General features: G+C 43.0%; 1 protein-coding gene across 2 annotated transcripts; it reads right to left on the reverse strand.

Annotated features, from left to right (window-relative positions):
• Positions 1-1,076: 1,076 nt before the first annotated feature.
• Positions 1,077-25,744, reverse strand: LOC106575713 (calcitonin gene-related peptide type 1 receptor). Of its 2 annotated transcripts, XM_045698069.1 has the most exons (15): positions 25,553-25,709; positions 24,391-24,498; positions 16,708-16,781; positions 16,301-16,457; positions 15,789-15,899; positions 15,360-15,472; positions 15,167-15,258; positions 14,531-14,657; positions 5,616-5,769; positions 5,383-5,443; positions 5,185-5,251; positions 4,797-4,850; positions 4,554-4,718; positions 4,397-4,438; positions 1,077-4,255 (listed from the first exon to the last, which is right to left on the reverse strand). In XM_045698069.1, exons 3-15 carry the CDS (start codon positions 16,756-16,758, stop codon positions 4,025-4,027), a joined length of 1,425 nt encoding a protein of 474 aa, XP_045554025.1. In that variant the 5' UTR covers positions 16,759-16,781; positions 24,391-24,498; positions 25,553-25,709; the 3' UTR covers positions 1,077-4,024. The 2 variants fall into 2 exon arrangements, with proteins under 2 accessions (XP_045554025.1, XP_045554024.1); XM_045698068.1 differs by lacking the exon at positions 24,391-24,498 and having other exon boundaries at positions 25,553-25,744.
• Between the last annotated feature and the right edge of the window lie 1,067 nt (positions 25,745-26,811).

Consider the following 26,811-nt stretch of genomic DNA (forward strand, 5'->3'; position numbering starts at 1 on the left):
AGACCCAGACACAGTCGCAGTTCCGGACCCAGACCCAGTTCCAGACCCAGTTCCAGACCCAGCTCCAGTCCCAGACCCAGTTCCAGACCCAGACCTAGTTTCAGACCCAGTTCTAGTTCCAGACTCAGACACAAGATCAAAGAGGTGGATACAATAACATGAACAAGATGGCTTTCTCAGGGACATTGATCAACAAGATGCCTTTCTCAGGGACATTGGTCATTATTATGGGAAACAGTATAGCATAGTATTGATGGCTAATGTTTTCCAGTAATGCATATCCTTTGAGCTCTGTTGGTTCTCATAATGGGACAAGAATATCAAACATGCAACTTACTTTTACCAAGAAATATGCATAGCAGATGTTAAAATATGTTAACTGGGAGGTTATGCCTCAGGAAACTTAATCATTAAGTATTTTTCAAAGTAATCCCCAATTTGCTTTAAACAAAAAACAGATGTTTAGAGTTTCGATTTCCACAAACATTGATTAAACCATTACGGTTCATTTCAGCACTTTGGTGTTTTCCCGGCATGAATTGTTTGAAGATATTGAAGTTCCCTACTGATGGAAATGACTTTTCTCTCCTGTATGCTTATAACGCTTGTATTAACTTGTAACAGCTTTCATACAGGGGATTCTAGATCACATATGAATCCAATGAATCAATAAAAATGGGAGTGTTTGTAGTGTAGCAATCAATACTAATTTCATGCAATAGCAAGATTTGTTCAAAGCCCAGATGACGATAAAACAGACCACACATGCATCATATCCAGTACAACAAAACCACACATGTAGTTTGAAGTGCTGACATTACCATTGACTTCATTTAAGAGGGGAAGGCTTTGAAGCCAGGCTACAAATGGCTTAGACCACACAGACAGTTTTGATACACTTCCACTATGGACCAACAGCTTGTCTAGGACTGTGTACTGTATACAGTAAGTCTGTCATCTGTGTGTATGTTTTAGAGTGAGTGTGTGTGTGTGTGTGTGTGTGTGTACACTGCGTACACCACGGCCCATCAGTGTTGGTTTCACAACTCAGTACAGAATACCACAGACCAGCAGTGTCAAAGCAACGTCTGTTAATGACCTATAATTGCATTACACTTCACAAACATTCAGTACAGCATTCCCCACAATCAAAATAATAAACAGTTTGGCACCTGTACAATGTCAACACTCAGCGCAAGGAAAAACATTTGATTCATAGAAGAACAGAGAAACATGCCTGAAGCGTTCCTAAGTAAAAGTCAGAATTGGGTGGAACACAAAACAGTTTGTTCTGAATTCTATATCCTATCCCTGACTACCAAAGACCAAATGAACATTACTCTGAGTTCAGACACCATCCATAATTCATGTCAGGCCCAGCCATCAGTTATCATGTATAATGAAAACAGAACTGCAGTTCTACAATATCAAGGTATACAATACTACTACAAAGTTCATAAAAACAGTGCTGACAAAATCCACATGACATACCACGGTAGATAGCTAACTCATGGTAGATAGGTAACTCATGGTAGATAGGTAACTCATGGTAGATAGGTAACTCATGGTAGATAGGTAACTCATGGTAGATAGGTAACTCATGGTAGATAGGTAACTCATGGTTGATAGGTAACTCATGGTTGATAGGTAACTCATGGTTGATAGGTAACTCATGGTTGATAGGTAACTCATGGTTGATAGGTAACTCATGGTAGATAGGTAACTCATGGTTGATAGGTAACTCATGGTAGATAGGTAACTCATGGTTGATAGGTAAGTCATGGTTGATAGGTAAGTCATGGTAGATAGGTAACTCATGGTTGATAGGTAACTCATGGTAGATAGGTAACTCATGGTAGATAGGTAACTCATGGTTGATAGGTAACTCATGGTTGATAGGTAACTCATGGTAGATAGGTAACTCATGGTAGATAGGTAACTCATGGTAGATAGGTAACTCATGGTTGATAGGTAACATAAACATAAATACCCTACAGACTCCTCCTTGAACATGTTGTATTTCTATATTGGCATATCCATAGACATACATATTGAAATATACAGGAAACACAAACACTTTGTCCTTCTCTCTCTCTCCCCGTCTCTTTCTCTCTCTGTCTCATTCTCTCTCCCCGTCTCTCTCTCTCTCTCCCACTCTCTGCCTCCCTCTCCTCCCTCTCTCTCCCTCCCCCTCTGTCTCTCTCTTGCTCTCTCTCACGCGCTCTCTCTCCCTCTACATTAAGTATCCACGTGTGAGCAGAATTCTCTCCAGCATTTGGATATGAAGCAACTCTTCGAGAAAAAAAACCATACATACTTAAACAAGACTTACATACTTTCAACTATGACAGATAAAACTGAGGCAAAACCAAGGTCATTTTATGTGCCAGACATAAATCCCACAGAGGGACTAAACCCTAGTCTAGACAGAAGGGAGAAGACCACTAGACAGGGAAATACATTGACAGGAAATTAACATTCTAATGGGTGGTCCATCCTAGTTATAAATAAGTAGCCATCGATGACCATGCAAATTCAAACCACAGACAACAACACATGGTAACACATTCAATGCTAATTGCTGTAAAAGAAAACAATTGTAACTGTACACTGTATCAAAACATCCACTGTGACCTTTAGTTACTTGTCATAAAGAGAGCCATAAAGAGCCTGCCCATCTTAATACATAATCCAGTGCTTAAGGTCCATGTACATTAGGTTTCATTTGTCCTTTACAGAATGGAAGTAATTATATCACCAGTAGGCCCAACAAGTTAATTGCACTGTACTCCTCTTGGGTTAGAGGTTGTTGTAGAGTCTCAGATTCTTGGGTTAGAGGTTGTTGTAGAGTCTCAGGTTCTTGGGTTAGAGGTTGTTGTAGAGTCTCAGGCTCTTGGGTTAGAGGTTGTTGTAGAGTCTCAGGTTTTGGGTTAGAGGTTGTTGTAGAGTCTCAGGTTCTTGGGTTAGAGGTTGTTGTACATTCTCAGGCTCTTGGGTTAGAGGTTGTTGTAGAGTCTCAGGCTCTTGGGTTAGAGGTTGTTGTAGAGTCTCAGGCTCTTGGGTCAGAGGTTGTTGTAGAGTCTCAGGATCTTGGGTTAGAGGTTGTTGTACATTCTCAGGCTCTTGGGTTAGAGGTTGTTGTAGAGTCTCAGGCTCTTGGGTTAGAGGTTGTTGTAGAGTCTCAGGTTCTTGGGTTAGAGGTTGTTGTACATTCTCAGGCTCTTGGGTTAGAGGTTGTTGTAGAGTCTCAGGCTCTTGGGTTAGAGGTTGTTGTAGAGTCTCAGGCTCTTGGGTCAGAGGTTGTTGTAGAGTCTCAGGATCTTGGGTTAGAGGTTGTTGTAGAGTCTCAGGTTTTTGGGTTAGAGGTTGTTGTAGAGTCTCAGGTTCTTGGGTTAGAGGTTGTTGTAGCGTCTCAGGCTCTTGGGTTAGAGGTTGTTGTAGAGTCTCAGGCTCTTGGGTTAGAGGTTGTTGTAGAGTCTCAGGTTCTTGGGTTAAAGGTTGTTGTAGAGTCGCAGGCTCTTCAGTCCACAGGATGAAACGGCAAGATTTATTCCTTACACTAATACCCTTAAGGTAGTGTAGATAGTGTCCATTATTTACGCTAAAACCCTTAAGGTAGTGTAGGTAGTGTCCATTATTTACGCTAAAACCCTTAAGGTAGTGTAGGTAGTGTCCATTATTTACGCTAAAACCCTTAAGGTAGTGTAGGTAGTGTCCATTCCTTTACACAGGTGTCTCCAGTTAAGTGCCTATTCAGTCCTCGTAAAGTTAAAGTGAATCAGTTGAAGGTAACTGTATTTACCAGATCAAGAGGTTGAGTAGTGCTCCCTATAAACATTCATGTACTTTTTCACCATCATCCAATGGCTGTGAAGGCTACTGCCAAAAGGTTTGAGAAAATGTTCTAGAATATGGTGGAAAAAGAGTTCCAAATTGTCTGCAGCCATTTCAACTGAAAGTTGAACTGCCACTGTGTAACTGTACAGACCCAAGGCCCGTGACTTCCGACCTTCAGCCTCAGGCCTCAGGCAAACAGGTTGTCCGACCGGAGTATGGTGGGTGTCACCGTCTCGATGTCGTGGTAGTTGTTCTTGCCGTTCATGTGTTCGGTGTGCCCGTCGATGCTGTAGCAGCGGTGCACCTCCGTCAGGGATGACGCCACGTATGAGCTTGAGCGGAAGACGTCTGCGTGGGCAAAGTTACTGCCAAACTGGATCCTCTGCTGGTTCCAGTGCCGTCGCAAAACACCTTGGACCTGGAAGAAAGAAAGTCCCATCGGACAAAAGTTTACATTGCTTCAGCGTTATACCTTATTAAAGTAATTATGGCCACATCAACTCAGCTTTCTGATGGAGAGTTAGTTCAGAATTGACGTAATATCCCGCTGAAGTCTTACCTCCCCATTGAAGAAGCAGAAGATGGTGGCAACCAGGAGACCCTGAGGATAGAAAGAGGATATTTCAACACAAAGAAGATAACGCTAACCAGCTTGGGACACTACTCTAACTTAACTTCTAGAGTTGAAATTTGAGAATGTTCTAGGGTTGTCCTACCTGGTAGTGCATGAGGATGTTCATAATATAGTCGTAGATCTCCAAGGCGAAGCGTCCCTGGGGTTTGTAGGGAAACAAGACAAACTGGATGCCCAGGAGAGGGACCAGGATCAGGGTGGCTCTCACAGCCTTCATGTAGAGGCTAGATTCAGCCTGATGTGTCACCTAAAATACAATACAACTTTATTAGTCCATTTTTTACAGCAAATAGAGGAAATTATCTTCTGCTTGTTGGTGGATTACCTTCAGTTTGGTGATGAGGACACGCACAATGTTCAACAGGAAGAACAGATTAACCTGGAGAGAGAGGGGGAGTGAGAGGGGGAGGGAGAGAGGGATAGAGAAGGGGTGTAGGAGGGAGGGAGAGGGAAGGAGGGAGGGGGAGAAGAGACAGAGAGAGAGAGAGAGAGAGAAAGATATTTTGGAAATAAGACAATGTGTCCAATGAGTCCAGCCAGAGACCAGTACATTATGTCCAAAGTAAATGTACTTAAAATCCCACCCAGAGTATAAAGGAGACCTGAGGTTGATGACTGTTTTGTTTACAGTGATCACACAAGGAAAAGAACAGGGATGTTCGTAACTGTTAATTATTGTACTTATTGGAATTGTGGCTTAAAGAAGGGCTCACCAGCAGGGCAGCACAGATGGGACCATGGATGATGTAGAGCAGAGATGTGTTTGAGCTGATCCAACAACTGTGGAGGAGAGATGGAGATGCCAAGAGATATTTGACTCATGTGGACAACATGGCTTATCCATGAATTACTGTATGTCTGAGAATGGCATACTTATAAAAGACCAGAGAAAAAGTTATCAAAATACTTACTTATCATTGTAGTAGTAGCTTCGTGCTATTGCATGTATCAATGCAGGTATGAGTGGAAATCCTGGGAGATGATTCAATAATTGATTTTAATGGATGACATAATGGACAAACAACTGTAATTCAACATGAAACGAACCTCTAGAAACGTCCCATAAAAAGGCAAACATTGTATAATCGTGCAATAGTTAGTTAATTGTTTCATTAGTTAATGGTTTCGGCGTAACTTGACGTACCCCATCCAAGCAGGTAGTACCACATGAGGTGTTGTTTCTCAGAGAACACGGCCACGACGATGAGTGTGTGCAGGTAGATGCCCTCACACAGCATCCAGAAGTAGTTACAGCCAAACAGGTACAGGTGAATAAACATGATCACCTTACAGCTCACCTGGTGGTGGTGGGGTAGCAGAACTGGTATCAGCTTGGAATATCCCCTGTCAGTGTCAACTAACAGTCTATGGTTGAGTAGACATTTTTGTCTACTGAGCTTGGAAATGCTTTGGTCATTATTTACATGCTAAGTTAATTATGTTCTTGTGAAACAGGTTGGGACCTTTGATATATAAACCTTTAATATATTTACACCTTTAATATACACTACCGTTAAAAAGTTTGGGGTTACTTACAAGTACATTAGAGTGTCTAGTTTGAGAAACAGACGCCTCACAAGTCCTCAACTGGCAGCTTCATTAAATAGTACCTGCAAAACACCAACAGTGAAGAGATGACTCCGGGATGCTGGCCTTCTAGGCAGAGTTGCAAAGAAAAAGCCATATCTCAGACTGGCCAATAAAAATAAGATATTAAGATGGGCAAAAGAACACAGGCACTGGACAGAGGAACTCTTCACTGTTGACGTTGAGACTGGTGTTTTGCGGATACTATTTAATGAAGCTGCCAGTTGAGAACTTGTGAGGCGTCTGTTTCTCAAACTAGACGCTCTAATGTACTTGTCCTCTTGCTCAGTTGTGCACCGGGTCCTCCCACTCATCTTTCTATTCTGGTTAGAGACAGTTTGCGCTGTTCTGTGAAGGGCGTAGTACATACTGTTGTACCAGATCTTCAGTGTCTTTGCAATTTCTCACATGGAATAGCCTTCATTTCTCAGAACAAGAATAAACTGACGAGTGTCAGAAGAAAGTGCTTCGTTTCTGGCAATTTTGAGCCTGCAATCGAACCCACAAATGCTGATGCTCCAGATACTCAACTACTCTAAAGAAGGCCAGTTTTCAGCTGTGCTAACATAATTGCAAAAGGGTTTTCTAATGATCAGTTAGCCTTTTAAAATTATAAACTTGGATTAGCTAACACAACGTGCCATTGGAACACAGGAGTGATGGATGGTGATAATGGGCCTCTCTACGCCTATATAGATATTCCATAAAAAATCTGCCGTTTCCAGCTACAATAGTCATTTACAACATTAACAATGTCTACACTGTATTTCCGATCAATTTGATGTTATGTTAATGGCCTGAAAAAAAGGTGCTTTTCTTTCAAAAACAAGGACATTTCTAAGTGACCCCAAACTTTTGAACGGTAGTGTATATACCTTTAATATATACCTTTAATATACAATACCAGTCAAAAGATGGACACACCTACTCATTCAAGGGTTTTTCTTTATTTTTACTATTTTCTACATAATGGTGAAGACATCAAAATATGAAATAACACATATGGAATCATGTAGTAACCAAAAAAGTGGTAAACAAATAATCAAAATATATTTTATATTTGAGATTCTTCAAAGTAGCCACCTGTCACGGTTGTCGTAAGGAGGAGCGGACCAAAGTGCAGCGTGTGTGTCGTTCCACATTTTATTTACACTGTGAAACTATGCAATACATAAATAGGAACTAAAGAACAAAACAACAAACCCGTGACGCAGAGGTGAAACATACACTACTCAAAAACAATCTCCCACAAACCCAAGTGGCAAAAACCCCTACTTAAATATGATCTCCAATTAAAGACAACGAGGACCAGCTGCCTCTAATTGGAGATCATCCCAAACAAATCCCAACATAGAAATACAAAACTAGAACCTGACAACATAGAAAAACTAAACTAGAAATAAAAACCCTGTCACACCCTGACCTACTCTACCATAGAAAATAACATCTTTCTATGGTCAGGACGTGACACCACCCTTTGCCTTGATGACAGCTTTGCACACTCTTGGCATTCTCTTAACCAGCTTCATTAGGTAGTCACCTGGAATGCATTCCAATTAACTTGTTAAAAGTACATTTGTGGAATTTCTTTCCTTCTAAATGCATTCGAGCCAAACAGTTGTGTTGTGACAAGGTAGGGTTGGTATAAAGAAGATATCCCTATTTGGTAAAAGACCAAGTCCATATTATGGCAAGAACAGTTCAAATAAGCAAAGAGAAATGACAGTCCATCAATACTTTAAGACATGAAGGTCAGTTAATCCAGAAAATGTCAAGAACTTTGAAAGTTTCTTCAAGTGCAGTCTCGAAAACTCTCAAGCGGTGTGATGAAACTGGCTCTCATGAGGACCGCCACAAGAACGGAAGACCCAGAGTTACCTCTGCTGCAGATGATAAGTTCATTAGAGTTACCAGCCTCAGAAATTGCATCCCAAATAAATGCTTCACAGAGTTCAAGTAACAGACACATCTCAACATCAACTGTTCAGAGGAGACTGCATAAATGAGGCATGGTCAAATTGCTGCAAAGAAACCACTACTAAAGGACACCAATAACAAGAGACTTTCTGGGGCCAAGAAACACGAGCAATGGACATTAGACCGGTGGAAATCTGTCCTTTGGTTTGATGAGTCCAAGTGTGAGATTTGTGGTTCCAACTGCCGTGTCTTTGTGAGACGCAGAGTCGGTGAACGGATGATCTCCGCATGTGTGGTTCCCACCGTAAAGCATGGAGGAGGAGGTGTGATGGTGTGGGGGTGCTTTGCTGGTGACACTGTGGTGACACTGTGACACCAGCATGGCTAACACAGCATTCTGCAGCGATACGCCATCCCATCTGGTTTGACCGTAGTGGGACTATATTTTGTCTTTCAACAGGACAATGACCCAACACACCTCCAGGCTGTGTAAGGGCTATTTGACCAAGAAGGAAAGTGATGGAGAGCTGCATCAGATGACCTGGCCTCCACAATCACCCGACCTCAACCCAATTCAGATGGTTTGGGATGAGTTGGGACTGCATAGTGAAGGAAAAGCAGCCAACAAGTGCTCAACATATGCGGGAACTCCTTCCAGACTGTTGGAAAAGCATTCCAGGTGAAGCTGGTTGAGAAAAAAGCCAAGAGTGTGCAAAGCTGTCATCAAGGCAAAGGGTGACTATTTTGAAGAATTGAAAATATAAAATATATTTTGATTTGTTTAACACTTCTTTGATTACAACATGGTTCCATATGTGTTATTTCATAGTTTTGATAGTTTTGAATAAGAAAAACCCTTGAATGAGTAGGTGTGTCCAAACTTTTGACTGGTACGTTACATGTACAGTATAATTAGTGCTGCTTTGCATACTGACAGGGTTGTACTGTACTAGTCCCTGGTTGTTAGTCATCATACTGACAGGGTTGTACTGTACTAGTCCCTGGATGTTAGTCATCATACTGACAGGGTTGTACTAGTCCCTGGTTGTTAGTCATCATACTGACAGGGTTGTACTAGTCCCTGGTTGTTAGTCATCATACTGACAGGGTTGTACTAGTCCCTGGTTGTTAGTCATCATACTGACAGGGTTGTACTGTACTAGTCCCTGGTTGTTAGTCATCATACTGACAGGGTTGTACTAGTCCCTGGTTGTTAGTCATCATACTGACAGGGTTGTACTAGTCCCTGGTTGTTAGTCATCATACTGACAGGGTTGTACTAGTCCCTGGTTGTTAGTCATCATACTGACAGGGTTGTATTAGTCCCTGGTTGTTAGTCATCATACTGACAGGGTTGTACTAGTCCCTGGTTGTTAGTCATCATACTGACAGGGTTGTACTGTACTAGTCCCTGGTTGTTAGTCATCATACTGACAGGTTTGTATTAGTCCCTGGTTGTTAGTCATCATACTCACAGGGTTGTACTAGTCCCTGGTTGTTAGTCATCATACTGACAGGGTTGTACTAGTCCCTGGTTGTTAGTCATCATACTCACAGGGTTGTACTGTTCTAGTCCCTGGTTGTTAGTCATCATACTGACAGGGTTGTACTGTACTAGTCCCTGGTTGTTAGTCATCATACTGACAGGGTTGTACTAGTCCCTGGTTGTTAGTCATCATACTGACAGGGTTGTATTAGTCCCTGGTTGTTAGTCATCATACTGACAGGGTTGTATTAGTCCCTGGTTGTTAGTCATCATACTGACAGGGTTGTACTGTACTAGTCCCTGGTTGTTAGTCATCATACTGACAGGGTTGTACTAGTCCCTGGTTGTTAGTCATCATACTGACAGGGTTGTACTGTACTAGTCCCTGGTTGTTAGTCATCATACTGACAGGGTTGTACTGTACTAGTCCCTGGTTGTTAGTCATCATACTGACAGGGTTGTACTGTACTAGTCCCTGGTTGTTAGTCATCATACTGACAGGGTTGTATTAGTCCCTGGTTGTTAGTCATCATACTGACAGGGTTGTATTAGTCCCTGGTTGTTAGTCATCATACTGACAGGGTTGTATTAGTCCCTGGTTGTTAGTCATCATACTGACAGGGTTGTATTAGTCCCTGGTTGTTAGTCATCATACTGACAGGGTTGTACTAGTCCCTGGTTGTTAGTCATCATACTGACAGGGTTGTACTAGTCCCTGGTTGTTAGTCATCATACTGAGAGGGTTGTACTAGTCCCTGGTTGTTAGTCATCATACTGACAGGGTTGTATTAGTCCCTGGTTGTTAGTCATCATACTCACAGGGTTGTACTAGTCCCTGGTTGTTAGTCATCATACTGACAGGGTTGTACTGTACTAGTCCCTGGTTGTTAGTCATCATACTGACAGGGTTGTACTAGTCCCTGGTTGTTAGTCATCATACTGACAGGGTTGTACTAGTCCCTGGTTGTTAGTCATCATACTGACAGGGTTGTACTGTTCTAGTCCCTGGTTGTTAGTCATCATACTGACAGGGTTGTACTGTTCTAGTCCCTGGTTGTTAGTCATCATACTGACAGGGTTGTACTGTTCTAGTCCCTGGTTGTTAGTCATCATACTGACAGGGTTGTACTAGTCCCTGGTTGTTAGTCATCATACTGACAGGGTTGTACTAGTCCCTGGTTGTTAGTCATCATACTGACAGGGTTGTACTGTTCTAGTCCCTGGTTGTTAGTCATCATACTGACAGGGTTGTACTGTTCTAGTCCCTGGTTGTTAGTCATCATACTGACAGGGTTGTACTAGTCCCTGGTTGTTAGTCATCATACTGACAGGGTTGTACTGTACTAGTCCCTGGTTGTTAGTCATCATACTGACAGGGTTGTATTAGTCCCTGGTTGTTAGTCATCATACTGACAGGGTTGTTCTAGTCCCTGGTTGTTAGTCATCATACTGACAGGGTTGTACTAGTCCCTGGTTGTTAGTCATCATACTGACAGGGTTGTATTAGTCCCTGGTTGTTAGTCATCATACTGACAGGGTTGTATTAGTCCCTGGTTGTTAGTCATCATACTGACAGGGTTGTACTAGTCCCTGGTTGTTAGTCATCATACTGACAGGGTTGTACTAGTCCCTGGTTGTTAGTCATCATACTGACAGGGTTGTACTGTACTAGTCCCTGGTTGTTAGTCATCATACTGACAGGGTTGTACTAGTCCCTGGATGTTAGTCATCATACTCACAGGGTTGTATTAGTCCCTGGTTGTTAGTCATCATACTGACAGGGTTGTATTAGTCCCTGGTTGTTAGTCATCATACTGACAGGGTTGTATTAGTCCCTGGTTGTTAGTCATCATACTGACAGGGTTGTATTAGTCCCTGGTTGTTAGTCATCATACTGACAGGGTTGTACTGTACTAGTCCCTGGTTGTTAGTCATCATACTGACAGGGTTGTACTAGTCCCTGGTTGTTAGTCATCATACTGACAGGGTTGTATTAGTCCCTGGTTGTTAGTCATCATACTGACAGGGTTGTTCTAGTCCCTGGTTGTTAGTCATCATACTGACAGGGTTGTACTAGTCCCTGGTTGTTAGTCATCATACTCACAGGGTTGTACTGTTCTAGTCCCTGGTTGTTAGTCATCATACTGACAGGGTTGTACTAGTCCCTGGTTGTTAGTCATCATACTGACAGGGTTGTATTAGTCCCTGGTTGTTAGTCATCATACTGAGAGGGTTGTACTAGTCCCTGGTTGTTAGTCATCATACTGACAGGGTTGTACTAGTCCCTGGTTGTTAGTCATCATACTGACAGGGTTGCTCTGCACTAGTCCCTGGTTGTTAGTCATCATACTGACAGGGTTGTATTAGTCCCTGGTTGTTAGTCATCATACTGACAGGGTTGTACTGTACTAGTCCCTGGTTGTTAGTCATCATACTGACAGGGTTGTACTAGTCCCTGGTTGTTAGTCATCATACTCACAGGGTTGTACTAGTCCCTGGTTGTTAGTCATCATACTGACAGGGTTGTATTAGTCCCTGGTTGTTAGTCATCATACTGACAGGGTTGTTCTAGTCCCTGGTTGTTAGTCATCATACTGACAGGGTTGTATTAGTCCCTGGTTGTTAGTCATCATACTTACAGGGTTGTACTGTACTAGTCCCTGGTTGTTAGTCATCATACTGACAGGGTTGTACTAGTCCCTGGTTGTTAGTCATCATACTGACAGGGTTGTACTGTACTAGTCCCTGGTTGTTAGTCATCATACTGACAGGGTTGTACTAGTCCCTGGTTGTTAGTCATCATACTGACAGGGTTGTACTAGTCCCTGGTTGTTAGTCATCATACTGACAGGGTTGTACGTTACTAGTCCCTGGTTGTTAGTCATCATACTGACAGGGTTGTATTAGTCCCTGGTTGTTAGTCATCATACTGACAGGGTTGTACTAGTCCCTGGTTGTTAGTCATCATACTGACAGGGTTGTACTGTACTAGTCCCTGGTTGTTAGTCATCATACTGACAGGGTTGTACTAGTCCCTGGTTGTTAGTCATCATACTGACAGGGTTGTACTAGTCCCTGGTTGTTAGTCATCATACTGACAGGGTTGTACTGTACTAGTCCCTGGTTGTTAGTCATCATACTGACAGGGTTGTACTGTACTATTCCCTGGTTGTTAGTCATCATACTGACAGGGTTGTACTAGTCCCTGGTTGTTAGTCATCATACTCACAGGGTTGTACTAGTCCCTGGTTGTTAGTAATCATACTGACAGGGTTGTACTGTACTAGTCCCTGGTTGTTTGTAATCATACTGACAGGGTTGTACTGTACTAGTCCCTGGTTGTTAGTCATCATACTGACAGGGTTGTACTAGTCCCTGGTTGTTAGTCATCATACTGACAGGGTTGTACTGTACTAGTCCCTGGTTGTTAGTCATCATACTGACAGGGTTGTACTGTACTAGTCCCTGGTTGTTAGTCATCATACTGACAGGGTTGTATTAGTCCCTGGTTGTTAGTCATCATACTGACAGGGTTGTACTGTACTAGTCCCTGGTTGTTAGTCATCATACTGACAGGGTTGTACTAGTCCCTGGTTGTTAGTCATCATACTGACAGGGTTGTATTAGTCCCTGGTTGTTAGTCATCATACTGACAGGGTTGTATTAGTCCCTGGTTGTTAGTCATCATACTGACAGGGTTGTATTAGTCCCTGGTTGTTAGTCATCATACTGACAGGGTTGTACTAGTCCCTGGTTGTTAGTCATCATACTGACAGGGTTGTACTGTACTAGTCCCTGGTTGTTAGTCATCATACTGACAGGGTTGTACTAGTCCCTGGTTGTTAGTCATCATACTGACAGGGTTGTACTAGTCCCTGGTTGTTAGTCATCATACTGACAGGGTTGTATTAGTCCCTGGTTGTTAGTCATCATACTGACAGGGTTGTATTAGTCCCTGGTTGTTAGTCATCATACTGACAGGGTTGTACTGTACTAGTCCCTGGTTGTTAGTCATCATACTGACAGGGTTGTACTAGTCCCTGGTTGTTAGTCATCATACTGACAGGGTTGTACTAGTCCCTGGTTGTTAGTCATCATACTGACAGGGTTGTACTGTTCTAGTCCCTGGTTGTTAGTCATCATACTGACAGGGTTGTACTGTTCTAGTCCCTGGTTGTTAGTCATCATACTGACAGGGTTGTACTGTACTAGTCCCTGGTTGTTAGTCATCATACTGACAGGTTTGTATTAGTCCCTGGTTGTTAGTCATCATACTGACAGGGTTGTACTAGTCCCTGGTTGTTAGTCATCATACTGACAGGGTTGTACTAGTCCCTGGTTGTTAGTCATCATACTCACAGGGTTGTACTGTTCTAGTCCCTGGTTGTTAGTCATCATACTGACAGGGTTGTACTGTACTAGTCCCTGGTTGTTAGTCATCATACTGACAGGGTTGTACTGTACTAGTCCCTGGTTATTAGTCATCATACTGACAGGTTTGCTCTGCACTAGTCCCTGGTTGTTAGTCATCATACTCACAGGGTTGCTCTGCACTAGTCCCTGGTTGTTAGCCATCATACTCACAGGGTTGCTCTGCACTAGTCCCTGGTTGTTAGTCATCATACTGACAGGGTTGTACTAGTCCCTGGTTGTTAGTCATCATACTGACAGGGTTGTACTAGTCCCTGGTTGTTAGTCATCATACTCACAGGGTTGCTCTGCACTAGTCCCTGGTTGTTAGTCATCATACTCACAGGGTTGCTCTGCACTAGTCCCTGGTTGTTAGCCATCATACTCACAGGGTTGCTCTGCACTAGTCCCTGGTTGTTAGCCATCATACTCACAGGGTTGCTCTGCACTAGTCCCTGGTTGTTAGCCATCATACTCACAGGGTTGCTCTGCACTAGTCCCTGGTTGTTAGCCATCATACTCACAGGGTTGCTCTGCACTAGTCCCTGGTTGTTAGCCATCATACTCACAGGGTTGCTCTGCACTAGTCCCTGGTTGTTAGCCATCATACTCACAGGGTTGCTCTGCACTAGTCCCTGGTTGTTAGCCATCATACTCACAGGGTTGCTCTGCACTAGTCCCTGGTTGCTAGCCACCGCTGTCAACCAGATGATGGTGATGACTGAGTTCAACACAAACGAAAAAAATAGGTTTTTGTGGAGCGTTATCCTCTGGCAGCTTAGACTCCTGGTAGGGAAAGAAAGAAAGAAAATATCCTTATGTTGAATGGACAACAATGGAAGGGGATCAATGTAGTATCTTTATTGAGTTAAACTCTCTACAAGTCCTTATAAATACATTCTCCCAACATAATTTATCACGCTGTTGTTGTTAATGGCTCCTTATGAGTAGGCCAGTATGTTGATCCTTCTTCTTTCCATATATAATAATTAAATGATTCAATCTAAAGTATGAATAACACCATATATATATTAATTTAATTTAGATATATTTCTATATAATTTAAAACAGTAGTGGGGAATGCTCTAAGTGAAGATTCTGTTAGTTAGTAAACGGCCAATAAACTATAAACTATCAAAATAAAGAAAGTCGCACACTGCATGCTTAATCTCCCAGCAATTGAAAGGGTATTTACCAACGTTTCGGTATCACTGTGCCTTCCTCAGGATGAAATAAAGGTTAATTAAATAAAATATAAAACAGGAGCATACTTATTGGCTAACAGAGTGACTTACTTGAAATGGAAAAATATTCCCAATGAGAAGAACAATGATGTTAGCGACAGTCCATGTCCAATCAGAACCAGGTAGTAGAGATTCATCGCTGTCTGAGAAAGAATACAACATGTCAACCTAACATGCATTACAATATAATATCCACAACAATATAACTACATTAAAAAGCTTATCAAAAGGTCAATTTTCTTACCACTCTTCCTGCGCTGGTGTATGCCGTACATTTGGTGTAGTTTGTCCATGTCCTGTTGCTCTCCGGGTGTAGAAACCAATTACCCGTTTCACTGCACACTTTGGACGCCATTTCTGGTGATTAGAAACAGAAGGTGAGTGGTGTAGTGCATCAACCAACGTGAGTCAACAGAAGAGTGGATAGTTGTGACACTTGCTCATCTCAGCAATCAACACAGCATTAATTCAAAAAGAACGATATCCATTCATGAGAATAAATTTCATCCCTTTATCCATACTAAAATAAACGTTGAAAACAGCAAAGGACATTTCTCTAAAAGCCTAACAAAGAATAGCCAGGCTGACTCGTACATTACCTCAAACAGTCATACAATAATCTCTGTTCAATGTCATTGGGTTGGAGAGACCAGCCAGGGTGCAAAATACAGACCTGCTGTGTCAAAGTCTTGGAAGTAGTCTGGACAGTGTTGGTTTGTAGTGAAGCCTGCCTCTGTGTCCTCCCAGCACAGCCAGCCATCCCACGTCCTGTTACAAACTGGCCCTGAGTGAAGGGACACGACAACACATGCAGTTTAAAGGGATACTTCGGGATTTTGGCAATGAGCATGCTAGCAGATACCCATAGTCATCACGCTAACGCTAGTTAGCATTGGCTCGCAAAACTACCTCTAACTTCCTTCATACTGCACACATTATAAAGGTATCCACAAGTTCATCTGACTCTGGGGAAATAGATTTAGCCAAAATCCGGAAGTATCCCTTAGAAGGTGATATTCACTGGCGTTAGGACCATTTCAGTTAAGACTGAATATTGTTTCAAATTCAAATTGAATATGCTAAGAGTAAATTGAAATGCTCTACCATGCAAATCATGAGATTGAAATTGAACAAATGAGCTACCCCATTACAACCTGCACCACACCACCCGTAAGGGACCCTTACCTATTTTGTTGTGTTTGTCGTTTTTCATGATCTTCTGATAGCACTCAAACTGAGCAGTGACTATGGTGTTCCTGGTGACACCGATGTCGTGGTAGACGTTCTGGGTATGCTGCTGCTGCTGGGAGTCATTCCCCTCAGGGATTGCCAACACACACAGCTGAGAAAAAAATGGCTAACACTCAGAGGAAACGATACACTCACAGACAGCTAAGGAGATGATCATAGAGTATTTTAGCGTATCAAACCAAAAAAATGAGAGTGTGGATTTGAGCGTTAAATATGAGTTCTGATCATGTTTTAACGACTTTCAAGAGGAACCATATTCACTCTGCATGCCACAGTGAGTTTATAAAAGGCATATCGAGGATAAAGGGTAAATGACTTCACAACTTGGGTGAGTATATTACCTCAGTGACAGAACACAGCAACAGAAGTGAGAATATGCCGTTAGCATCCATCCTGGCTCTGCTGTCAACGGGTCCTGGAGGAGAGATAGAGACAGGTCAGCAGGTCTGTGAACGGTAGATGGGGTTTTACTGAGAGGAAAATTTGACCTCCAGCCAAGCGAACTGCTATTTATGGCTCAGAGCCAAGACTGCTTGCAATAATCACCCTATCGGTCTCAGAGAGAGGGAGAAAGTACTGCAGAAACAGGGAGAAGAGGGAGAAAGTACTGCGGAAACAGGGAGAAGAGGGAGAAAATACTGCAGAAACAGGGAGAAGAGGGAGAAAGTACTGCAGAAACAGGGAGAAGAGGGAGAAAGTACTGCAGAAACAGGGAGAAGAGAGAGAAAGTACTGCAGAAACAGGGAGAAGAGAGAGAAAGTACTGCAGAAACAGGGAGAAGAGGGAGAAAGTACTGCAGAAACAGGGAGAAGAGAGAGAAAGTACTGCAGAAACAGGGAGAAGAGGGAGAAAGTACTGCAGAAACAGGGAGAAGAGAGAGAAAGTACTGCAGAAACAGGGAGAAGAGAGAGAAAGTACTGCAGAAACAGGGAGAAGAGGGAGAAAGTACTGCAGAAACAGGGAGAAGAGGGAGAAAGTACTGCAGAAACAGGGAGAAGAGAGAGAAAGTACTGCAGAAACAGGGAGCAGAGAGAGAAAGTACTGCAGAAACAGGGAGAAGAGAGAGAAAGTACTGCAGAAACAGGGAGAAGAGGGAGAAAGTACTGCAGAAACAGGGAGAAGAGGGAGAAAGTACTGCGGAAACAGGGAGAAGAGGGAGAAAGTACTGCGGAAACAGGGAGAAGAGAGAGAAAGTACTGCAGAAACAGGGAGAAGAGAGAGAAAGTACTGCAGAAACAGGGAGAAGAGGGAGAAAGTACTGCAGAAACAGGGAGAAGAGAGAGAAAGTACTGCAGAAACAGGGAGAAGAGAGAGAAAGTACTGCAGAAACAGGGAGAAGAGAGAGAAAGTACTGCAGAAACAGGGAGAAGAGAGAGAAAGTACTGCAGAAACAGGGAGAAGAGAGAGAAAGTACTGCAGAAACAGGGAGAAGAGGGAGAAAGTACTGCAGAAACAGGGAGAAGAGAGAGAAAGTACTGCAGAAACAGGGAGAAGAGAGAGAAAGTACTGCAGAAACAGGGAGAAGAGAGAGAAAGTACTGCAGAAACAGGGAGAAGAGGGAGAAAGTACTGCAGAAACAGGGAGAAGAGGGAGAAAGTACTGCAGAAACAGGGAGAAGAGGGAGAAAGTACTGCAGAAACAGGGAGAAGAGGGAGAAAGTACTGCAGAAACAGGGAGAAGAGGGAGAAAGTACTGCAGAAACAGGGAGAAGAGGGAGAAAGTACTGCAGAAACAGGGAGAAGAGAGAGAAAGTACTGCAGAAACAGGGAGAAGAGAGAGAAAGTACTGCAGAAACAGGGAGAAGAGAGAGAAAGTACTGCGGAAACAGGGAGAAGAGAGAGAAAGTACTGCGGAAACAGGGAGAAGAGAGAGAAAGTACTGCAGAAACAGGGAAAAGAGGGAGAAAGTACTGCAGAAACAGGGAGAAGAGGGAGAAAGTACTGCAGAAACAGGGAGAAGAGGGAGAAAGTACTGCAGAAACAGGGAGAAGAGGGAGAAAGTACTGCAGAAACAGGGAGAAGAGAGAGAAAGTACTGCAGAAACAGGGAGAAGAGGGAGAAAGTACTGCGGAAACAGGGAGAAGAGGGAGAAAGTACTGCAGAAACAGGGAGAAGAGGGAGAAAGTACTGCAGAAACAGGGAGAAGAGGGAGAAAGTACTGCAGAAACAGGGAGAAGAGGGAGAAAGTACTGCAGAAACAGGGAGAAGAGAGAGAAAGTACTGCGGAAACAGGGAGAAGAGGGAGAAAGTACTGCAGAAACAGGGAGAAGAGGGAGAAAGTACTGCAGAAACAGGGAGAAGAGGGAGAAAGTACTGCAGAAACAGGGAGAAGAGGGAGAAAGTACTGCAGAAACAGGGAGAAGAGGGAGAAAGTACTGCGGAAACAGGGAGAAGAGGGAGAAAGTACTGCAGAAACAGGGAGAAGAGAGAGAAAGTACTGCAGAAACAGGGAGAAGAGAGAGAAAGTACTGCAGAAACAGGGAGAAGAGAGAGAAAGTACTGCAGAAACAGGGAGAAGAGAGAGAAAGTACTGCAGAAACAGGGAGAAGAGAGAGAAAGTACTGCAGAAACAGGGAGAAGAGGGAGAAAGTACTGCAGAAACAGGGAGAAGAGAGAGAAAGTACTGCAGAAACAGGGAGAAGAGAGAGAAAGTACTGCAGAAACAGGGAGAAGAGAGAGAAAGTACTGCAGAAACAGGGAGAAGAGGGAGAAAGTACTGCAGAAACAGGGAGAAGAGGGAGAAAGTACTGCAGAAACAGGGAGAAGAGGGAGAAAGTACTGCAGAAACAGGGAGAAGAGGGAGAAAGTACTGCAGAAACAGGGAGAAGAGGGAGAAAGTACTGCAGAAACAGGGAGAAGAGAGAGAAAGTACTGCAGAAACAGGGAGAAGAGAGAGAAAGTACTGCAGAAACAGGGAGAAGAGAGAGAAAGTACTGCAGAAACAGGGAGAAGAGGGAGAAAGTACTGCAGAAACAGGGAGAAGAGGGAGAAAGTACTGCAGAAACAGGGAGAAGAGGGAGAAAGTACTGCAGAAACAGGGAGAAGAGGGAGAAAGTACTGCAGAAACAGGGAGAAGAGAGAGAAAGTACTGCAGAAACAGGGAGAAGAGGGAGAAAGTACTGCGGAAACAGGGAGAAGAGGGAGAAAGTACTGCAGAAACAGGGAGAAGAGGGAGAAAGTACTGCAGAAACAGGGAGAAGAGGGAGAAAGTACTGCAGAAACAGGGAGAAGAGGGAGAAAGTACTGCAGAAACAGGGAGAAGAGAGAGAAAGTACTGCAGAAACAGGGAGAAGAGGGAGAAAGTACTGCAGAAACAGGGAGAAGAGAGAGAAAGTACTGCAGAAACAGGGAGAAGAGGGAGAAAGTACTGCAGAAACAGGGAGAAGAGGGAGAAAGTACTGCAGAAACAGGGAGAAGAGGGAGAAAGTACTGCAGAAACAGGGAGAAGAGGGAGAAAGTACTGCAGAAACAGGGAGAAGAGAGAGAAAGTACTGCAGAAACAGGGAGAAGAGAGAGAAAGTACTGCAGAAACAGGGAGAAGAGAGAGAAAGTACTGCAGAAACAGGGAGAAGAGGGAGAAAGTACTGCAGAAACAGGGAGAAGAGAGAGAAAGTACTGCAGAAACAGGGAGAAGAGGGAGAAAGTACTGCAGAAACAGGGAGAAGAGGGAGAAAGTACTGCAGAAACAGGGAGAAGAGGGAGAAAGTACTGCAGAAACAGGGAGAAGAGGGAGAAAGTACTGCAGAAACAGGGAGAAGAGAGAGAAAGTACTGCAGAAACAGGGAGAAGAGGGAGAAAGTACTGCAGAAACAGGGAGAAGAGGGAGAAAGTACTGCAGAAACAGGGAGAAGAGAGAGAAATTACTGCAGAAACAGGGAGAAGAGGGAGAAAGTACTGCAGAAACAGGGAGAAGAGGGAGAAAGTACTGCAGAAACAGGGAGAAGAGAGAGAAAGTACTGCAGAAACAGGGAGAAGAGGGAGAAAGTACTGCAGAAACAGGGAGAAGAGGGAGAAAGTACTGCAGAAACAGGGAGAAGAGGGAGAAAGTACTGCAGAAACAGGGAGAAGAGAGAGAAAGTACTGCAGAAACAGGGAGAAGAGGGAGAAAGTACTGCAGAAACAGGGAGAAGAGAGAGAAAGTACTGCGGAAACAGGGAGAAGAGAGAGAAAGTACTGCGGAAACAGGGAGAAGAGAGAGAAAGTACTGCAGAAACAGGGAGAAGAGGGAGAAAGTACTGCAGAAACAGGGAGAAGAGAGAGAAAGTACTGCAGAAACAGGGAGAAGAGAGAGAAAGTACTGCAGAAACAGGGAGAAGAGGGAGAAAGTACTGCAGAAACAGGGAGAAGAGGGAGAAAGTACTGCAGAAACAGGGAGAAGAGAGAGAAAGTACTGCAGAAACAGGGAGAAGAGGGAGAAAGTACTGCAGAAACAGGGAGAAGAGGGAGAAAGTACTGCAGAAACAGGGAGAAGAGGGAGAAAGTACTGCAGAAACAGGGAGAAGAGAGAGAAAGTACTGCAGAAACAGGGAGAAGAGAGAGAAAGTACTGCAGAAACAGGGAGAAGAGGGAGAAAGTACTGCAGAAACAGGGAGAAGAGAGAGAAAGTACTGCAGAAACAGGGAGAAGAGGGAGAAAGTACTGCAGAAACAGGGAGAAGAGGGAGAAAGTACTGCAGAAACAGGGAGAAGAGGGAGAAAGTACTGCAGAAACAGGGAGAAGAGAGAGAAAGTACTGCAGAAACAGGGAGAAGAGGGAGAAAGTACTGCAGAAACAGGGAGAAGAGGGAGAAAGTACTGCAGAAACAGGGAGAAGAGGGAGAAAGTACTGCAGAAACAGGGAGAAGAGGGAGAAAGTACTGCAGAAACAGGGAGAAGAGGGAGAAAGTACTGCAGAAACAGGGAGAAGAGGGAGAAAGTACTGCAGAAACAGGGAGAAGAGGGAGAGAGATCACAGTCATAATAATACACTAAACAAGGTTTCTTCAAGAAAACCTTCATAGATGGATCTAGATTAACCATTCATATGATTGAATGCTATGTCACTCATATGATAAATTAATTACATTATTATCAATGACATTGTCACTTATATGAATGTTATGTCCTGGGGCGCAACTTTCACTGGGGACAAGGGGGACATGCCCCCCACACATTCTGAAATTGCATTTTTGTTCCCCCAGTTTTATCATTGGAATGTGATACAAAATGAGGCAACGGTCTGCTTTTGGCCCATGCGGAAAAAAATTATTCATGCCCCCCCACTTCTAAAACCAAAGTTGCGCCCCTGGTTATGTCACCACTGACATAGCCAACTACCCTATCACATCCATGTCAGTAAACAAATCGTCTGAGTCTATTTCAAAACACACTTGTTTTGGTTTGAAAGCATTAAAGAGACACGTGTTGATGTGATGTGATGTGATGAAGCCATCAATCACACAGAACTGAACCCAGAACCGGCCCCTTTGGTCCTTTCCTCAATAATAAAACACACATGGAGGTGCAGCCCAATGGCACCTGTGAAGGGAACGGCACCAACTGACAAATATACTACCCGTAAAACTAAGATACCGTACATAGCGAGTAGTGGGTAATATACATCTGTCTATCACATACATTCAGGTCCATAACTATTTCGGACAGTTGAAATTAATTAATTAATATAAGCTGAAAGTGCAGACTTTCAGCTTTAATTTGAGGGTATTTACATCAAAATCGGGTGAACAGTGTAGGAATTATAGCACTTTTTATATGTGGTCCCCCCCTTTTTAAGGGACCAAAAGTAATTGGAAAATTGTCTGCTCAGCTGTTCTATGGCCAGCCTTGTGTTATTCCCTCATTAGTTCATTTATAAGTAATCAGATAAAAGATCTAGAGTTGATTTCAAGTGTGGCATTTGCATTTGGAATCTGTTGCTGTTAACCCTTAATATGAAGTCCAAAGAGCTGACACTGCCAGTGAAGCAAGCCATCATTAAATCAAAACAAACCCATCAGAGAGATAGTAAAAACATCAGGTGTGGCCAAATCAACTATTTGGTACATTCTGAAAGAAAGAACGCACTGGTGAGCTCAGGAACACCAAAAGGCCCGGAAGACCACGGAAAACAACTGTGGTGGATGACAGAATAATTATTTCCCTGGTGAAGAAAAACCCCTTCACAACAGTTGGCCAGATCAAGAACACCCTCCAGGAGGTAGGCGTATCTGTGTCAAAGTCAACATTCAAGAGAAAACTTCACCAGAGTAAATACAGACGGTTTAGCACAAGATGTAAACCACAGGCAAGCCTCAAAAACAGGAAGACCAGATTAGTGTTTGCCAAATAACATCTAAGAAAACCTGTACAGTTCTGGAACAACATCTTATGGACAGATGAGACAAATATCAACTTGTACCAGACGTATGGGAAGAGAAGAGTATGCAGAAGGGAAGGAACTGCTCATGATCCGAAGCATACCACCTCATCTGTGAAGCATGGTGGAGGTAGTGTTATGGCCATATATGGCTGCCAATGGAATTGCTTCCCTTGTATTCAGATTCAGCCAAATGCTTCAAAACTCATTTCACGGCGCTTCACAGTGCAGATGGACAATGACCCGAAGCATACTGCGAAAGCAACCCAATGCTTTTTTAAGGCAAAGAAGTGGAATGTTCTGCAATGGCCAAGTCAATCACCTGACCTGAATCCAATTGAGCATGCACTTCCCTTGCTGAAGGCAAAACTGAAGGCAAAATGCCCCAAGAACAAGCAGGAACTGAAGACAGCTGCAGTAAAGGCCTGGCAGAGCATCACCAGGGAAGAAACCCAGCATCTGGTGATGTCTATGGGTTACAGACTTCAGGCAGTCATTGACTGCAAAGGATATGCAAAAAGTATTAAAACTCACAATTTAATTTATGATTATGTTAGTTTGTCCAATTACTTTTGAGCACCTAAAATTGGGGGGAGCACATATAAAAAGTGCTGTACTCCTACACTGTTCACCCGATTTGGATGTAAATACCCTCAAATGAAAGCTAAAAACTGTCAGCTCACATTCATTATTTAATTTCAATTTAATTTATTTTCAACTCCAATATGCTGTGTTTCCTTTCAAATCCATTGTGGTGGCGTACGGAGCCAAAATTATAATAACTTGGTCAATGTCCAAATATTTATGGGATTGACTGTAAATCCACAGGGATCTCGGCTACTCAAACTCCCACCGCTGGATATTAATGCATTAGCTATCTTTTTCTCAAACAAAAACAGAGCTAGCGACGCTCGTTCCCCAAACATGCAGCGTCAGGTTTAAACCATCAGCTTGGCAATAAGACAAAAGCACTTCTCTTCTCTGAAGCCAAGCAGAATAACAGCAGGCCCAACAATGATAACCTTGTGCCCTTCCTGAAGCACCAGGGAGGAACAGCAGGGAGGAACAGCAGGGAGGGGCCTGAGAGACATGTCAGGGTTTCCTCTCCAAGCTTTCCTGGGTCATAACATGAAGGGTTGAGTCGGCCAACACTCCCAAAGGTTCCACAGTACCAAATGAATGGAATTCATGAGGGGGTGAGGAGAGAGCGTTTGTGAGAGAGCTTGGCAGAACCAAGAAAACATGGAGGTATTTACCCCCCTGCCATCCTCCCTCTCTCCTTCTCCTCTCCCTGTCTCTCTCTATCCCTCTCTCTCTTTCTCCCCCCTCTCTTTCTCACTTTCCTGCAGTAGCCCCATCCCAGCCCTCCTAAATCAGGAAGAACTTGTCAACCCTCTGACAGTTTGTTTAACTTATGTCCTTCTCCAACACACCCCTGGAAATGTACCCAAATCTTTCCACTGTCCAAAACCCTAGTCAACACACAGTGCTTTCTCTCGTCAAGGGGCACATTCAGGGGCACCAAGCCCATTCCACTGTGTAGCTAGGACACCTGAAGATGAAAGTGTTGTTGCACATGTTTTGTTACAGCATGCCCTGCAACCAGTGCTTGACTTGGACTGAAATAGGTGCCTGTACTGTATATATTTAGGTGCAGGAGCTCCACTATACCTTTGAGCTAATATTCTATATGAAGAACAGGAGCTCAAGCAGTAGAAACGTTGAGGTGCCGGTACTCAGCTCCGGTGAGCTCCTGCCGAAGTCAAGCACCGCCTGCATCTGTATAGTGTATTGAAATAAGATAAAGCTTTTGTCAGTGTGTGTGTGTGTACTCTCACATCTCATCTCTTTGGAATGGAATCTTTTCACATCAATGATTTGCAGCAAAACCAATCACCAATGTGTGTACATTTGACATGGTGCTGCTTCTGAAGTCAGAACCAAAGCCTTCTATCAATCTGTTTAGACTGACCATGGTGCTTTTGTAACCACGTAACCATGGTAATGAGACGTTTGCCAGCAGACATCTGCAGTCCAGACTATTTCTGTTAGTCTGCAGTCCAGACTATTTCATAACAGGCAGTGTGAGCCATTCAGCAGGCATCAAGAAGTGGCATCCAGACATACTCCAAACTGTCTGAATCTCCATGACAACAGCTAGTGAAGGTTCTATTATCCTGAGAAGGAACAATGTCATCATAGAACTCAGTGGAGCTGCGCAACCAGCCAATATGTGGCATTGTAATGCTCAAAAGAAAGAACATTAAACTTACAAGATGACAAGTTGGTAGAAAAACGATGAAACTTCAATAGTATCCCCTTGTGTGTGAAGGATATAGCCGTTGATATGTGTTATTTCCTTTGTTCATATTGTCGTGTACGCTTGTCTCCCTGCCTTTCGTGAAGTTTTCTTTCTAGAAGTGCATATAATCCTGCCGTGGCATCACACCATGGCCAGCCCTATCTATCTAAACCATATTATCCCTTAACATTTCATCATCTTCAAACTCCCTCTTACATAAGAGTGCAGGTAACAACAACAAAAACAACAACAGCAACAGGGTGGGAGTGGACGTAAACCGAGATGTTTAAACAACTGTTCTTCAGAAGGAACTCTGCATGGTTGATCAAGCTTTATTAGCTCTTGACCCAATCTTAACAATCAACAATATACTATCACTTTATTATCATTAGGCCTATTTGTGTAGACAATTTTATTCTGATACTCCTTGATAGCCAACCCAAACCCAATCAGAACCAATTTCAGAAAGAGACCAGAAGTTATTCACATCTGTCATTATGCTGGACTGGAATTCATTAAAATGTGTCTTACCTTACTGAGAAATGTAGTCTTCAAATGAAAATAAAATATCAAATTCTGCTTTTCCCGACCCTTTTCCCAGAGCGCTAATAGTCCTGTTGTCCGTTCACTGATGGTTCAATCCAGTGTGCTCTACCGCAACCGCGAGGCGAGGAGCTCGAGCTTCAAATTGAAATTGATCCACTACAGTGGCATTCCGTGACATCATCACAAACCGCCTCTTCCTTCCGAGGGTCTCATCCCCTTTTGGACTGCTGATGTCAGAATGCCCTCAGTCTGGCTCTGATTTAGACTATTTTACATCTCTAAATTCGTTGGGAGTGTCACATTTCGACTACAATTGAATTAGGCTGACCGACATTTTCCAAATTTGATAGGCATATACACATTTTTTAAATGATCAAATAAGCTAAAAACTTCTAAAAGATATATAGTTTAATGTAACCTAAAGCATATACTTTACATACTTGGTCCATCTACCCATTTCTTTGACCAAAAATAAGCGCACACTTTCTCACCTTGCTTAAAGTCCAATACTGCCTCTCTGTGGGGTAAACATGGAACGGCAACGGACACAAACACGCACATACTGTACAGACACTCTTAACACACACAGTATTTTGTTGTTGTGTTGTTTGAATTGTATTTTATTTTGTATTTATATATCGTTGTATTTAACATTTGTGTGATGGGTTTTTAAATGTATTGAATATTTTACACCTGGAGGAGTAGCTGCTGCTTCTGCAAAAGCTAATGGGGATCCAAATAAACAAACAAACAAGTTGAGCCACATTATTTGACTTCCATGTTTCTCTCTGAATGTTCAATAATGTTGCATCCTCCTGAACAAACCCCAGGTTTAGAATCCTAATTATAAACTGGGTTGTTCGAGCCCTGAATGCTGATTGGCTGACAGCCGTGGTATATCAGATCGTATACCACGGGTATGACAAAACATTTATTTTTACTGCTCTAATTACGTTGGTAACCAGTTTCTAATAGCAATTAAGGCACCTCAGGTTTGTGGTAGATTGGCCGTGGTATATTGGCCAACCTCCGTGCCTTATTGCTTAATTAAATTGTAGTTATAGAGGGTATCCATAAGAGTCGGGATCTTTGTTAGATACAGATATTGGAACTGGTAAGGACAAACCTTAACCTATTTCATGGTCTGCCAGTCATTGGAGAGAGTCATTTCCTGAACCCAGACACAGCTTTGATCAATTTTGACCCATTTAATTTTCGGGATGAAAATGTACAAATTAACAAGT

This window comes from Salmo salar, chromosome ssa16 (assembly GCF_905237065.1).
Source record: "Salmo salar chromosome ssa16, Ssal_v3.1, whole genome shotgun sequence".
Classification (NCBI taxonomy): Eukaryota; Metazoa; Chordata; class Actinopteri; order Salmoniformes; family Salmonidae; genus Salmo; species Salmo salar.

Bases quoted from the DNA above. Each gene is read 5' to 3' on its own strand.
- LOC106575713 (XM_045698068.1), bottom strand. From the start codon at position 16,758: ATGGATGCTAACGGCATATTCTCACTTCTGTTGCTGTGTTCTGTCACT. The intron at 15,900-16,300 runs GTAAGGGTCCCT...CCCTTCACTCAG, and splicing joins CGACAAACACAACAAAATAG to GGCCAGTTTGTAACAGGACG. The intron at 15,473-15,788 runs GTCTGTATTTTG...TCTAATCACCAG, and splicing joins CCAAGACTTTGACACAGCAG to AAATGGCGTCCAAAGTGTGC.